The sequence below is a fragment of the Salvelinus alpinus genome, chromosome 23, assembly GCF_045679555.1.
Source record: "Salvelinus alpinus chromosome 23, SLU_Salpinus.1, whole genome shotgun sequence".
In the NCBI taxonomy this organism is placed as follows: domain Eukaryota; kingdom Metazoa; phylum Chordata; class Actinopteri; order Salmoniformes; family Salmonidae; genus Salvelinus; species Salvelinus alpinus.
Genome location: NC_092108.1, coordinates 26,719,118 through 26,734,802, shown reverse-complemented (window position 1 = coordinate 26,734,802; position 15,685 = coordinate 26,719,118). Strand labels below are relative to the sequence as shown.

Below are 15,685 nucleotides of genomic sequence, written 5' to 3'. Positions count from 1 at the left end.
CAATCAAGTTTCAGGTAAAAGTTAACGTTAAAAAGTGAGCTAGTTAAACAGGCTTCAACGAATTTGAGTGACTAATGTTAACGTTAGTTGTTGCTCTGTCCTCAAATTAGCAAGCTCGCAGTAACAAAATAACTAACGTTACTCAGCTAGCTAGCTAACGTTACCTAACATAACTTTATCGTAGCCAGATAGCTAAAGCTAACTAGCTCACATCGACACTGGTATAACGGCAAGTTGGTCATTTGATTACCTAGTTAACAAGATAACCAAAAACGAATCACAAACGTTAGTTAGATAGCTAAACTGTGTGGGTTGCTAACTAGCTACAATAGTAAGCAGTTTCCCAACTTACCTGTAAATTGTTGTTGGCAGCCATAATGGCTAATTACTTGTCAATAAAATAGTTTAGAATATAATAAGCGGCAAAACAGGCCTTATATTTGTTAATAATTAAAACTACAGCCCATCAGTCGCTATTTAATTTAAAATCAACTGGATTGTTTTCCTTTTTCAGGTCGTTGAATAACACTGAAGCTTAAAAAAGAAATCCGCATTCAGGGTCGCCACAGTCATAAACCCCGCCCATTTATACAATTTATCTTATTAAAATATTATTTTAAACCTAACAGTAAATGCTTAGACTTAAATTTGGTTTTCACTAATATTTACGATAGACGTTTTTTTGACTTTGTGGCTGTGCTATCCCAGTGGAAACACTGGTAGTTGATGTAGTTGATTTCCGTAGAACGCAAACACGAAATGACGTAACTGGTCGTCAGAGGTGCGTTCAGTTTGCGTAAATGTTTGTTACATTGTTAACTGGAGTCCAATTTGTCTTTTTAATAGTGACTATGAGACATTAGCCTTACTACTTGCACAAATAATTGAAGAAGTCCTGGATGCAATCATTGATGAAACACAGTCTTGCTTTGAGGAACAGACATATTTCTAACAATATCAGACTAGTATTAGACATACTTGAGTACTCAGAACTAATAACCAAGGATAGGTTCATAAACTCAGCGAAAAAAGAAACGTCCTCACTGTCAACTGCATTTATTTTCAGCAAACTTAACATGTGTAAATATTTGTATGAACATAAGATTCAACAACAGACATACACTGAACACTTTCCACAGACATGTGACTAACAGAAATTGAATAATGTGTCCCTGAACAAAGGGAGGGGGGGTCAAAATCAAAGTAACAATCAGTATCTGGTGTGGCCACCAGTTGCATTAAGTACTGCAGTGCATCTCCTCATGGACTGTACCAGATTTGCCAGTTCTTGCCGTGAGATGTTACCCCACTCTTCCACCAAGGCACCTGCAAGTTCCCAGACTTTTCTGGGGGTAATGGCCCTGGCCCTCACCCTCCGATCCAACAGGTCCCAGACGTGCTCAATGGGTTTGAGATCCGGGCTCTTCGCTGGCCATCTCAGAACACTGACATTCCTTGCAGGAAATCACGCACAGAACGAGCAGTATGGCTGGTGGCATTGTCATGCTGGAGGGTCATGTCAGGATGAGCCTGCAGGAAAGGTACCACATGAGGGAGGAGGATGTCTTCCCTGTAACGCACAGTGTTGAGATTGCCTGCAATGACAACAAGCTCAGTCCGATGATGCTGTGACACATCGCCCCAGACCATGATGGACCCTCCACCTCCAAATCGATCCCGCTCCAGAGTACAGGCCTCGGTGTAACGCTCATTCCTTCGACGATAAATGCGAATCCGACCATCACCCCTGGTGAGACAAAACCGCGACTCGTCAGTGAAGAGCACTTTTTGCCAGGCCTGTCTGGTCCAGCGAGGGTGGGTTTGTGCCCATAGGCAACGTTTTTGCCGGTGATGTCTGGTGAGGACCTGCCTTACAACAGGCCTACAAGCGCTCAGTCCCGCCTCTCTCAGCCTATTGCGGACAGTCTGAGCACTGATGGAAGGATTGTGCGTTCCTGGTGTAACTCGGGCAGTTGTTGTTGCCATCCTTTACCTGTCCCGCAGGTGTGTTGTTCGGATGTACCGATCCTGTGCGGGTGTTGTTACACGTGGTCTGCCACTGCGAGGACGATCAGCTGTCCGTCCTGTCTCCATGTAGCACTGTCTTAGGCGTGTCACAGTACGGACATTGCAATTTATTGCCCTGGCTACATCTGCAGTCTGCATGCCTCCTTGCAGCATGCCTAAGGCACGTTCACGCAGATGAGCAGGGACCCTGGGCATCTTTCTTTTGGTGTTTTTCCAGAGTCAGTAGAAAGGCTTCTTAAGTGTCCTAAGTTTTCATAACTGTGACCTTAATTGCCTACCGTCTGTAAGCTGTTTGTGTCTTAATGACCGTTCCACAGGTGCATGTTCATTAACCCATTTAATCCCAAATTTTTCCCAGACATGAAAATATCCAAATCAAGTGTCATTAGTAACCCTTTGAAGTAATCAATCATTCTTTTTTGAAATTTTAATGGAAAAGTAGGTGAAAAAGTGTGTTTTATGGTCGGTCACAATTGTGACCGGTGGGATAATGTTACGTATACTAAATTAACATATCTCTCCTATGCAGTTATCAAAGTTCTTATAAATCCCAACTCAGTTATTAACACATTTAAAACTCTGTCACTGGCAGTCCCCAGCATTGCCTCTAGAATGCCCCGTCACGTTCTAGTGTGACTATTTTACACATCAAAAACCCTTATACAACACGATATGAACACTGAGAGCAAAGACAAAAAAACAACCATCAGCGTATTTCAACATTGTTAATTTATTGTAACATGCATTGTAACACTGTTACTTTAGTGCAATATTCATTGTAACATTGTCATTGTGACATTTTAGTGAAACATTCACTAACAACTGTATAGCAGTCGTGTGATTCATTCCCACTGAACATAAAGGTAACATTTAGGATAGAGGTAGCCTGTAGAATATGCATTCAAGTAGAGACCTACACTGAACATAAAGGTAACGTTTAGGATAGAGGTAGCCTGTAGAATATGCATTCAAGTAGAGGCCTACACTGAACAAAATACAATTATTTATATAAAAAGCGCCACTGCACAATGAGTGCTTATATACAGTGGGGAGAACAAGTATTTGATACACTGCCGATTTTGCAGGTTTTCCTACTTACAATGCATGTAGAGGTCTGTAATTTTTATCATAGGTACACTTCAACTGTGAGAGACGGAATTTAAAACAAAAATCCAGAAAATCACATTGTATGATTTTTAAGTAATTAATTCGCATTTTATTGCATGACATAAGTATTTGATCACCTACCAACCAGTAAGAATTCCGGCTCTCACAGACCTGTTAGTTTTTCTTTAAGAAGCCCTCCTGTTCTCCACTCATTACCTGTATTAACTGCACCTGTTTGAACTCGTTACCTGTATAAAAGACACCTGTCCACCCACTCAATCAAACAGACTCCAACCTCTCCACAATGGCCAAGACCAGAGAGCTGTGTAAGGACATCAGGGATAAAATTGTAGACCTGCACAAGGCTGGGATGGGCTACAGGACAATAGGTAAGCAGCTTGGTGAGAAGGCAACAACTGTTGGCGCAATTATTAGAAAATGGAAGAAGTTCAAGATGACGGTCAATCACCCTCGGTCTGGGGCTCCATGCAAGATCTCACCTCGTGGGGCATCAATGATCATGAGGAAGGTGAGGGATCAGCCCAGAACTACACGGCAGGACCTGGTTAATGACCTGAAGAGAGCTGGGACCACAGTCTCAAAGAAAACCATTAGTAACACACTACGCCGTCATGGATTAAAATCCTGCAGCGCACGCAAGGTCCCCCTGCTCAAGCCAGCGCATGTCCAGGCCCGTCTGAAGTTTGCCAATGACCATCTGGATGATCCAGAGGAGGAATTGGAGAAGGTCATGTGGTCTGATGAGACAAAAATAGAGCTTTTTGGTCTAAACTCCACTCGCCGTGTTTGGAGGAAGAAGAAGGATTAGTACAACCCCAAGAACACCATCCTAACCGTGAAGCTTGGAGGTGGAAACATCATTCTTTGGGGATGCTTTTCTGCAAAGGGGACAGGATGACTGCACCGTATTGAGGGGAGGATGGATGGGGCCATGCATCGCGAGATCTTGGCCAACAACCTCCTTCCCTCAGTAAGAGCATTGAAGATAGGTCGTGGCTGGGTCTTCCAGCATGACAACGACCCGAAACACACAGCCAGGGCAACTAAGGAGTGGCTCCGTAAGAAGCATCTCAAGGTCCTGGAGTGGCCTAGCCAGTCTCCAGACCTGAACCCAATAGAAAATCTTTGGAGGGAGCTGAAAGTCCGTATTGCCCAGCGACAGCCCCGAAACCTGAAGGATCTGGAGAAGGTCTGTATGGAGGAGTGGGCCAAAATCCCTGCTGCAGTGTGTGCAAACCTGGTCAAGAACTACAGGAAACGTATGATCTCTGTAATTGCAAACAAAGGTTTCTGTACCAAATATTAAGTTCTGCTTTTCTGATGTATCAAATACTTATGTCATGCAATAAAATGCAAATTAATTACTTAAAAATCATACAATGTGATTTTCGGGATTTTTGTTTTAAATTCCGTCTCTCACAGTTGAAGTGTACCTATGATAAAAATTACAGACCTCTACATGCATTGTAAGTAGGAAAACCTGCAAAATCGGCAGTGTATCAAATACTTGTTCTCCCCACTGTATATATATATATATATATACACATCATAGAGGTAGGCTTCAGAACCAAGTGCAAGATTAGTTTGTGCATAACTATTTTAAACTGTGATGAGTCAGACCTACTGTCATACAGTATGTCTTGAATCAATTGACCTTCTTTTCCAAAAACATTTCAGTCATTTTGATTGTCTTTTTTGTCGACTTTTCCTTTCTTCCTAGAGTTCGTTGTACTGCTTCTCCTCACCCTTTATCGACTTTTCAATTTTTCTTTTATTGTCTTTTTCAGCCCTTTTTCATTCGCTCTTATCTCCTTTTCTACTGTCCATGGTATATCTTGAAGCACTCAATGTGCAGTGGCGCTTTGCATTTCTCACATGCATAGGTAGTACGTTTGTCACAATGACGACTTCTCTGGAACCGGTGCATCGTGTTGATTGGCCAGTGAGAAGCTTTGTCATATCTTGCCTGATCTTCAACAGTAGCAGCCAGTAAAGACCTCCTTCCGTGGCTCAGTGGTATCGTGCAAAACTTTTGCATATTTGGGCTGTATACTATGTGTTTTGGAATCACAGCGGTGGCAGGCCTCTTCGATCGTTTGAACACTCAATCTTTATTTTTGGCCACCTGCAGCTTTTCCCTTGGCTCTTCTGGCTGACCCCTATGGCTTGTAGAGGCCCTTGGCTCTTCTGACTGGACCCTCTGGCGGGTAGAGGCCCTTGGCTCTTCATTATCAACAATGGAGGGGGGTGGGGGAGGTTGTGGATGGGGGGTGAGGGGTAGGTCTTCATCACTGATAACATTGTTCCTGTCATGATCTGTTAGCATAGGTTCAGCATATGCATTCAACAGCCTGGCTGGCAAATGGCCTGTCCATAGTCCATATCTGACCCATCGCTATCACAATCACTCAGGACAGCATCTTTCTCATTTTGAGGGATAACTGCAATGTTGCATGCCTTGTCTGGGCAGTCACCTAGATCCAACATATCCCGAACTTGACTCAAAGTGAAACTAAAAGAAAGAACAGAGTAGAAAGTTAGGTAGAACAAGACCTATGTATGTGTATCAGTATGTGTATACCTAGATGCACTGTGATATCCCACGGGTCACTATTGTTGCCGTCAACATGTTTACACATTCTATGACCACACTGAACAAAGTTGAGTAATTACAAATGCATGTATCAATACTAGACACCTTAAAGATGATGTGTACCAAAAATCTTTGTCCTATCTTTATGTTAAAATACTTTACTAACCTTTTGTTTGGGAGCTTTGATGCAGCCATCCTCTTCTCATGGTGCAACCAGGAAGTAAACAGCTCTGGTCATGTGACAATTTACACTAAACATGTGACACTACACATCTTTCATTGAGACCCTTTATTATTTCAATATTTGCTGTAAATGCATTGATACGTCATTCAGTAAAAGATTTAGAGCCTTATAACTAAAAAGTTTTTTACGGTCACTATTGTGACCGATGGGATTAAATAGGTTAATTGTTTATGGTTCATTGAACAAGCATGGGAAACAGTGTTTGAACCCTTTACAGTGAAAATCTGTTAAGTTATTTAGATTTTTACAAATTATCTTTGAAAGACAGTTTCTTTTTTTGCTGAGTTTATTATTATTTTTTATAAAGCATTTGACACAGAGCATTAGTTCCTCTTCCACTCCCTTGAGAAATTTGGTTTGGGGATTTTTTCTGTAAGGCTATTAAGACTCTATACAAATGGTAATAGCTCTATCAAATTTAAATATGGCACCTCACCTAGATTTGAGTTAAAGAGAGGAATTAGGCAAGGTTGTCCTATCTCTCCGTAAGTTTTTATTAAATCACCCAAATTCTTTAAATAACAGTCCTTTACAAGGTATTTCCATAGCTGGTAAAGAAATTATTTTAAGCCAGCTGGCTGACGATACTACACTTTTTCTGAAAGACGCTAACCAAATTCTCATATTGATCAATGTGATACCATCATTTTCCAAAGCATCTGGTCTATATCTTAACATTAATACATGTGAACTCATAGCTGTCAAAGATTGTGACACCTTCATATTATGGTTTTCCAGTGAAAGAAGAACTTACATATTTAGGCATAACCATTACTAAGGATCAGAAGTCTAGAGGCTTACTAAAATTTAACCCTTTTATTTAAAAAACCCTGAAGATGCTAAATCAATGGCTACAGAGGGACTTCTCTTTAAAAGGAAGAGTCCTAATAACCAAGACTGAAGGTATCTCTATGGCGCTCTATCTTTATATCTTGACGGTAAAATAAGCAAGGAGATAGAACAGATGCTTTTCAACTTTGTGGAGAAACCGTACCCATTACATTAGGAAAACTTCTAATGAACACTTATGGTGGGTGGGCTGAATTTGGTGGGCTGAAGTATGGTGTATGGTGGGCTGAATTTTCTGGACTTTACTACCTTACATAATACTTTTAATAAGATCAATTGGATAAAACAATTCCTAAGAAGTCCCACTTCTATGTGGAATTTTATTTCTCATTATGTCTTTACTTTTGGTGGCCTTAACTTCATGTTGATTTGCAATTATAATATTGATAAAGTTCCAGTGAAACGTTCTGCTTTTCATCAGCAGGGTTTCTTGTCATGGTCCTTAATTTATATGCATAATTTCCCACACAGATATTATACAGTTGAAGTCGGAAGTTTACATACACCTTAGGCAAATACATTTAAACTCAGTTTTTCACAATTCCTGAAATTTAATACTAGTAAAAATTCCTTGTCTTAGGTCAGTTAGGATCACCACTTAATTTTAAGAATGTGAAATGTCAGAAAAAAAGAGTGATTTATTTCAGCTTTTATTTCTTTCATCACATTCCCAGTGGGTCAGAAGTTTACATACACTCAATTAGTATTTGGTAGCATTGCCTTTAAATTGTTTAACTTGGTTCAAACAAGTTTCCCACAAAAAGTTGGGTGAATTTTGGCCCATTCCTTCTGACAGAGCTGATGTAACTGAGTCAGGTTTGTAGGCCTTCTTGCTCGCACACGTTTTTTCAGTTCTGCTCACAATTTTTCTATAGGTTTGAGGTCAGGGCTTTGTGATGGCCACTCCAATACCTTGACTTTGTTGTCCTTAAGCCATTTTGCCACAACTTTGGAAGTATGCTTGGGGTCATAGTCCATTTGGAAGACCCATTTGCGACCAAGCTTTAGCTTCCTGACTGATGTCTTGAGATGTTGCTTCAATATATCCACATCATTTTCCTACCTCATGATGCCATCTATTTTGTGAAGTGCACCAGTCCCTCCTGCAGCAAAGCACCACCACAACAGGATGCTGCCACCCCTGTGCTTCACGGTTGGGATGGTGTTCTTCGGCTTGCAAGCATCCCCCTTTTTCCTCCAAACATAACGTCATTATGGCCAAACAGTTATATTTTTGTTTCATCAGACATTTCTCAAAAAAGTACAATCTTCGTCCCCATGTGCAGTTGCAAACCGTAGTCTGGCTTTTTTAAAATGGTGGTTTTGGAGCAGTGGCTTCTTCCTTGCTGAGCGGCCTTTCAGGCTATGTCGATATAGGACTCGTTTTACTGTGGTAATAGATACTTTTGTACGTGTTTCCTCCAGCATCTTCACAAGGTCCTTTGCTGTTGTTCTGGGATTTATTTTCACTTTTCACACCAAAGTACGTTCATCTCTAGGAGACAGAACGCGTCTCTTTCCTGAGCGGTATGATGGCTGCGTGGTCCCATGGTGTTTATACTTGTGTACTATTGTTTGTACAGATGAACGTGGTACCTTCAGGCATTTGGAAAATGCTCCCAAGGATGAACCAGACTTGTGGAGGTCTACAATTTCATTTCTGAAGTCTTGGCTGATTTCTTTTGATTTTCCCATGATGTCAAGCAAAGAGGCACTGAGTTTGAAGGTAGGCCTTGAAATACATCCACAGGTACACCTCCAATTTACTCAAATGATGTCAATTAGCCTATCAGAAGCTTCTAAAGCCATGACAATTTTCTGGAATTTTCCAAGCAGTTTAAAGGCACAGTCAACTTAGTGTATGTAAACTTCTGACCAACTGGATTTGTGATACAGTGAATTATAAGTGAAATAATCTGTCTGTAAACAATTGTTGGAAAAATTACTTGTCATGCACAAAGTAGATGTCCTAACCGACTTGCCAAAACTATAGTTTGTTAACAAGAAATTTGTGGAGTGGTTGAAAAACGAGTTTTATTGACTCCAACCTAAGTGTATGTAAACTTCTGACTTCAACTGTATATGGAATAATCTGGATATATTGTATAAAAACTTTGTTTTTAGAATATTGGTTCCGAAATAATATCCTATTGGTGAGCCAACTTGTAAATGCAGAGGGTTTTGTACTTAGTTGTAAGGAATTCTTATCACTTTACAAGGTCCCTGTAACACCTAAAGATTTTTCAATTGTTTTAGATGCCATTCCCTCAGGTGTTGCTTTATTATTCAGGAACGTGTCAAGACCTGACCCTCAGAGCTTACTTTCCGCTAACCCTGTTGACTCATCAATAGGAAAAATGTGTTTATCTTTTGGTCCATTCAACAACCTTGTTTCAGCAGGATGTTGTATCTATACCTTATGTCATGCCTTATTGGAATGGTTTGATTGATAATATCTGTTGGGGAAAAGTTTGGATGTTGCCACACACATTATTACTAGTACTATTAACAAAATTAAGGAAGTTTCCTTTTAAATTGTTCATAAATATTATCCTGCCAACCACTATATGAAGAAGTTTAAGGAAAACATGAAATCAAATTGTACCTTTTGTAATGACCACCCAGAAGCGATGTTGCATCTTTTTTGGCATTGCATTCATTTAAGGAAACTGTGGCAAGACATCAGTAGATTTATAATTTAACACATTTATGAAGATTTTACACTATTGTGGAGAGATGTACTGCTTGGATTCTTTACCTACGATAGAAATAAGCTGAAACAATTTTATGTGATTCATTTAATTATTCTTTTGGCCAAATTTCATATTCACAAATGTAAATTTACAAACAAAACACCACATTTCGACCTATATTTTAAGACAATTAAATACTCTAACAAAAAAGCTGTTAGAATAATAAGTGTATGTATGTCCCTTAAAGACCTTGTGTAATGTGATATTGTACCCCTAGCCCAATTGTCCTTTGTATATTATTTATATATACTTGTTCCCACATGTACTTCCTGTATTGATTTGTTGTTATAAAAAAGTCTGTTACATTGTGGAACGACTTGTACTGAACGACACGTTTCCGCAAAACATTGTTGAACAGGCTTTGAGGTATGTTTGGTGGGTGTGGTTTGAAGCTGTAAGTGTCGTTTTTAAAGGGCAGTGGCCATGCTGACAGTGTTCCTCAACTCCTCTCCGTTTTTCAACTGGTCGTTCAGTACAGCACCGTTTCCGTTCAATTGAACGTCCCAGAATGTTAACTTCACGCAGCCCTGTTACCACAGCGACAAAGTCATAATTATTTCTAACATTTCTCTTCTTAACATCTGATTATAAACCTAACCATAACCACACTGCTAATCTTATACCTAACCCTAAATTAAGACCAAAAAGCAAATTTTTGTGATTTCATGATTTCTTAAGATATAGCCAGTGACAACCCTTAAAGGGCGACTGCACTTTCTGATTTTGCTTTGCTTTCGGGCATCAAAGGTCAGTTGGTTTAGGGGTGTGGTTTGATGTGGGTGTGTGTTCACAGGTGGGAAGAGTTAGACGAATTATTTGTCAAATTAGCTTCAGCTGGCTGGTGTGCACCCCTGGCAAAATTGGTTTGACTTTTGATAGCCTATCTGAGGAGCTGATCTGATTGATTATTAATTGTGTGCTGCCAGCTGTGGGCAGGGTTGAAACAAACCCAACCTTCATTTACCACAAGTCTCACAAAACTCAACACTGACTTTATAACCAAAATTATTTTTTTGTCAATTTTGTCAGACTAAATGTTTGACTCATATCGATGCTGCAGAGGTTGTTTTCTAAATGAGAAATTGTTTTTTAGGGGCAGTTGCTCTTTAAGACATTCATATACAAAAGTGGTTAGTTATCAGTATCTTTTCACTCACCTTGTATTCTTCTTCAGTGGGGTTTATCGTTGGTTGGGATCCAACCTTGTATTGTAGCGGGATGAAATGTCAAATGTGTAGGTCAGATAAGGATGATTCATGTTGACATGTGAAGGATATGCACAATGCCCATCTCCTATTAGCTTTATCCTTACCACAGAGTTGCCGGTCAGATTCATGTTAAATATATAGTAGGCATAACATTGGACCTACTTGTTAGACTACATTATTTATAAAATGTTTAATTGTCTAATAACCTCTCTCTTTTCTAGATACTCCTGTAGTTCTTCCACTCTGTCCAGGTACAGTTTGCACTTGTCCCTGATCTTCTGGTTGCCCTCTTTACCCTGTGGTTGACCTGAGAGGGAGAGAAGTTGGAAGAGACGGTTAACACTGTGTTAAGGCAATGGTTTTGCCCAGGTAGTGGCTCAAGGTATTTGACATTTTATCAGACGCTCTTATCCAGAACGACTTACAGTAGTTAGTGCAACCTTTTTCTTACTGGTTCTCTGGTGGCAATCTAACCCACAACCCTGGTGTCATGCTTTACCAACTGAACCACGCGGCTATACCAGTAGCCTGTAAACTCAAGGCTAGAGTAGTAGCAGAGATGGAAGAGGAAGTGAGATATCCCACTCACTAATTTGTTGCGGTTCAATGGTCAAAGTCAATAAACTAAGCAGATCAGAGCCAGCTGTTGTCTATGGGAGAGTCACCCAATAAGCAGACTGGACATTTATTTTCAATGGCCTGAGTGAACGATCTTCAATTATCCACCATCTTTGGTAGTAGGTGGTGACAATATACCTAATAGATGTAGAAGGGGAGAGTAGGCCTATACCTGTTTATGGGTAAACTGTAAGCCCCTTTTGTTTCACAGTAGGCTGTTGCCTTAGGCCAAACCCTGATTTAGGTTTCTGTAGTGAAATTCCTTTTTTGTGGCCTGCATGTCAAGACTGTAATAAAGATTTACCCTTTTACAAAACTATTTTGTTTAACTTGTGATTCACAAAACAAAAGCATCTTTCCACCATGTTGTATATCAGTTAATTGTATTGACTCCTTGTTTGTCACTGGCTCCCTGAGTACCAGAAAGTGACCATTCACTAAATTAGGCTACAATTTATCAGTAGGCCTAGGCCTAAATAGTATATATTTCTTTGTAATTTAGCAGATGCTCTTATTCAGAGCAACTTACAGGAGCAATTGGGGTTAAGTGCCTTGCTCAAGGGAACAGTGACAGATTTTTCACCTATTCAAGTTGGGGATTTGAACCAGCAACCTTTCGGTTACTGGTCCAATGCTGTTCACCACTAGGCTACCTGTTGCTGCTGCATGCAAGTACGAGCTGTAGGCAAAATAATATGCATTTCCTTACTCAGCATGCATTGACATGTGGCTCAGTTTGTAGAGCATGGCACATGCAATGCTAGGGTTGTGGGTTTGATTCCCATGGGGGACCAGTATGAAAAAGTAAGAAAATGTGTGCACTCACTACTGTAAGTTGCTCTGGATAAGAGTGTCTGTTAAAATGTAATATTCAGAGACAAGACGGTCATCATGTCTGTATGACATTTCCTCAGGAGTCATGGTTACATACATTTTACAATGTGCAGGAAGTACTTGACAGCATGTTGGTAAGATTTGATAGCCTCCTGGTAGTTCCCAGCCTGGTCCTCTTGGGAGGCTTTCTGTGCTACAGCGATAGCTTTCTGAAAAGAGAGGACGAGAGGGTTGAGTTGGGCAGAAAAGAGTGGGATATAAGGATGAGTAAGGTAGAAAAGAGAAGGAGAGAGGGATGAGTTGGTGGAGGAGAGGGATGAGTTGGGAACTGCTGCACAAAGTCAAAGCATCATTCCCTGTCATTGTTCATCACATATTTTGCTATTATGTCTATATTGCTTCATTTGAACGAGACAGACTCATACAATTCTTATGCTCTGATTAGATAATAGAATACATGGGATGGAGCATCAGCATCACAAGCCACATGGAATTTCTCTTAGCTGTGTGAAAGTTAAACACTATTTTAAGTGGCTCACAATAGCTTTTACTTGTTTGCATGTTTTTCATTTAGACCTATTTATAACGTACTGTGCTCTATTACTCTATAAACAAGTTGATTAGCTGATCAAAAGTGACAACACAGCACGAACACAAGCAACATTTGCTTGACTATAGTTCTATGTTGGCACTATCCCCAAGACAGCTTGACAGTCTCATTCTGACAAGTGGAATCAAACCCATAGGCCCATAAACATTTATTAATAATTTACAATAAAACATAGATCAGCCTACCAAGCTAATCACATAAGTTGTCAGTTACTCTATACCTGTAGATTTGTTGGCTCCATGGGAAGTTTCATACGGTCAGTTGCTCCAGAGAACCAACACAGTCTTAGCCCCTTGCCTTGATGTTACTGTTTCGTTTACACAGCTATTTCCTTGTTGCTCATTTCACAGCACACACGCGTCAGTGACTTGCCTGTAGAAAATAATGACAATAATGCTGAGGGCTGAGACTAGTGCCGCGTTCAAAACTACTCGGAAATCGGAAATCTCCGACATGCGACTTTAGTGCGTCAGAACTCTAGAAAGATGCCAGAGTTTCCGACTTGGAATTCCGAGTTGGATAACCGTTCAAATTATTTTTCCCCAGTCAGAGCTTGTTTTTTACCCAAGTTAAAAGTTGTCTTGAATGCACTGAAGACGGAAGTCGACGATTTCAGAGTTTCCAGTTGTTTTGAACAAGGCATGAGAATCCGCCTGCCTGTGAGTCATGATGATAAGATTGTTACATTGAGACAGATAGAGGACTCATCTTTATGTTTGTGCCATTATAGCGTATGTGACAGCTTGGGAATTGCAATTGAAGCTCAATGGCTCTGCCCATGCTAAAACTGCCTTTTGGCCACTAGAGGCCTCTATCATTGTTCATGGATGTTATGTAAGTTTAGTCAGCAGTCCAGGAAAACATGAGAAGCACCATTCACGGTAGGCTAATGGGTTACCCTTAATATCTTTCTCCCATATCTGTCCTTCAGTTTGAAACTCCCCTAAAGGGGATATAAATCAGAAACAAGTATACATCAAATCTAGATAAAGTGCAAGTATAAGGGAAGTACATAATATGATCTACCGGTATGAGGTCATCAACAGCAACAGGCTAAAACAGTTTTTTGCTCGGGAATATTGTAAATTCCTCTCTTGCAAAACTCCCTCATGCAGTGGTGTTGATCCCCACAAGGTGTCCCCCTAGCACCAGTGGTTTACATTGGGATAATGTGGAATCTACTGCCTCACGGGTGGGCTTATTAGGTAGTGCAGTATATATATATTGACCTTTATTTAACTTGGCAAGTCAGTTAAGAACAAATTCTTATTTTCAATGACGGCCTAGGATCAGTGGGTTAACTGCCTTCTTCAGGGGCAGAACGACAGATTTTTACTTTGTCAGCTCGGGGATTTGATCTCTCAACCTTTCAGTTACTAGTCCAACACTCTAACCACTAGGCTACTTTCCACCCCATGTGAGTAGAGCATGTATTTTTAAGATACTTTTGATCATGAAGTGTATGTGAACACCTGCTCGTCTCATTCCAAAACCATGGGCATTAATATGGAGTTGGTCCTCCCTTTGCTGCTATAACATCCTCCACTCTTGTGGGAAGGCTTTCCACTAGATGTTAGAACATTGCTGGGGGGACTTGCTTCCATTCAGCCACAAGAGCATTAGTGAGGTCGGGCACTGATGTTGGGTGATTAGGCCTGGCTCGCAGTCAGCGTTCCAATTCATCCCAAAGGTGTTTGGTGGGGTTGAGGTCAACGCTCTGTGCAGGCCAGTCAAGTTTTTCTACACCGATCTCGACAAACCATTTCTGTATGGACCTTGCTTTGTGCACGGGGGCATTGTCATGCTGAAACAGGAAAGGGCCTTCCCCAAACTGTTGCCACAAAGTTGGAAGTACAGAATCGTCTAGAATGTCATTGTATGCTGTAGCGTTAAGATTTCCCTTCATTGGAACTAAGGGCCCAAACCATGAAAAACAGCCCCAGACCATTATTCCTCCTCCACTGAACTTTACAGTTGGCACTATACATTCGGGCAGGTATCATTTTTCCTGGCATCCGCCAAACCCAGATTTGTCCGTCAGACTGCCAGATGGTGAATCGTGATTCATCACTCCAGAGAATGCGATTCCACTGCTCCAGAGTCCAATGGCAGGGACCTTTACACCACACCAGCTGACGCTTGGCATTGCGCATGGGGATCTTAGGCTTGTGTGCAGCAGCTTGGCCATGGAAACCCATTTCATGAAGCTCCCAACGAACAGTTATTGTGCTGACATTGCTTCCAGAGGCAGTTTGGAATTCAGTAGTAAGTGTTGCAACTGAAGACAGACGATGTTTACTCGCAATGCGCTTCAGCACCCGGCGGTCCCGTTCTGTGAGCATGTATGGCCTAAAAACTTCGTGACTGAGCCATTGTTGCTCCTAGATGTTTCCACTTCAAAATAAAAGCACTTACAATTGACCGGGGCAGCTGTAGCAGGGTAGAAATTTGACTGACTTGTTGGAAAGGTGGCATCCTACGACGGTGCCACGTTGAAAGTCACTGAGCTCTTCAGTAAGGCCATTCTACTGCCAATGTTTGTCTATGGAGATTGCATGGCTGTATGCTCGATTTTATACACCTGTCAGCAACGGGTGTGGCCGAAATGGCCGAATCCACTATTTTGAAGGGGTGTCCACATACCTTTGTATATACGTATAGTGTATCTGAACTGCAAATGTAATATCAGTGAGTGAATATTGTACTTGCAACGAATAGTTCACAAAGGTGGGAGCTGATAACACAAACAATCTAAACAGCACATTATTTATGTTGCCCAATTGAATATATATGCCCAATGTGTAATTTGACAAATTCTGT

General features: G+C 40.8%; 2 protein-coding genes and 1 long non-coding RNA gene across 4 annotated transcripts in view; 1 reads left to right on the top strand and 2 right to left on the bottom strand.

Moving 5' to 3' along the window:
- Positions 1–13,493, bottom strand: part of LOC139550681 (vacuolar protein sorting-associated protein 4B-like) — a 38,971-nt gene extending 25,478 nt beyond the window's left edge. The window contains exons 1-4 of one of the 2 annotated variants that reach the window (XM_071361740.1): positions 13,086–13,493; positions 12,353–12,464; positions 11,010–11,110; positions 10,753–10,797 (exon numbers count right to left, since the gene is read on the bottom strand). In XM_071361740.1, the coding sequence (XP_071217841.1) occupies positions 10,753–10,797; positions 11,010–11,110; positions 12,353–12,464; positions 13,086–13,118 (291 nt within the window). In that variant the 5' untranslated portion in view covers positions 13,119–13,493. Of the gene's footprint in view, positions 1–352; positions 773–10,752; positions 10,798–11,009; positions 11,111–12,352; positions 12,465–13,085 lie in introns of those variants that run through there. The other variant, XM_071361741.1, reaches the window with a different exon arrangement.
- LOC139550685 (uncharacterized) lies at positions 5,593–9,392 on the bottom strand. Its single transcript, XR_011670109.1, has 2 exons — positions 5,916–9,392; positions 5,593–5,668 (listed from the first exon to the last, which is right to left on the bottom strand). It is a non-coding gene; the product is annotated as an uncharacterized lncRNA (long non-coding RNA).
- Positions 13,494–13,684: 191 nt separating the features above from the next.
- The window catches only part of LOC139550680 (laminin subunit alpha-3-like), a 124,203-nt gene continuing 122,202 nt past the window's right edge, over positions 13,685–15,685 (top strand). Inside the window, exon 1 of the mRNA XM_071361737.1 lies at positions 13,685–13,746. The gene's annotated coding sequence lies outside the window, so the exon portion shown is untranslated. The remainder of the gene's footprint in view (positions 13,747–15,685) is intronic.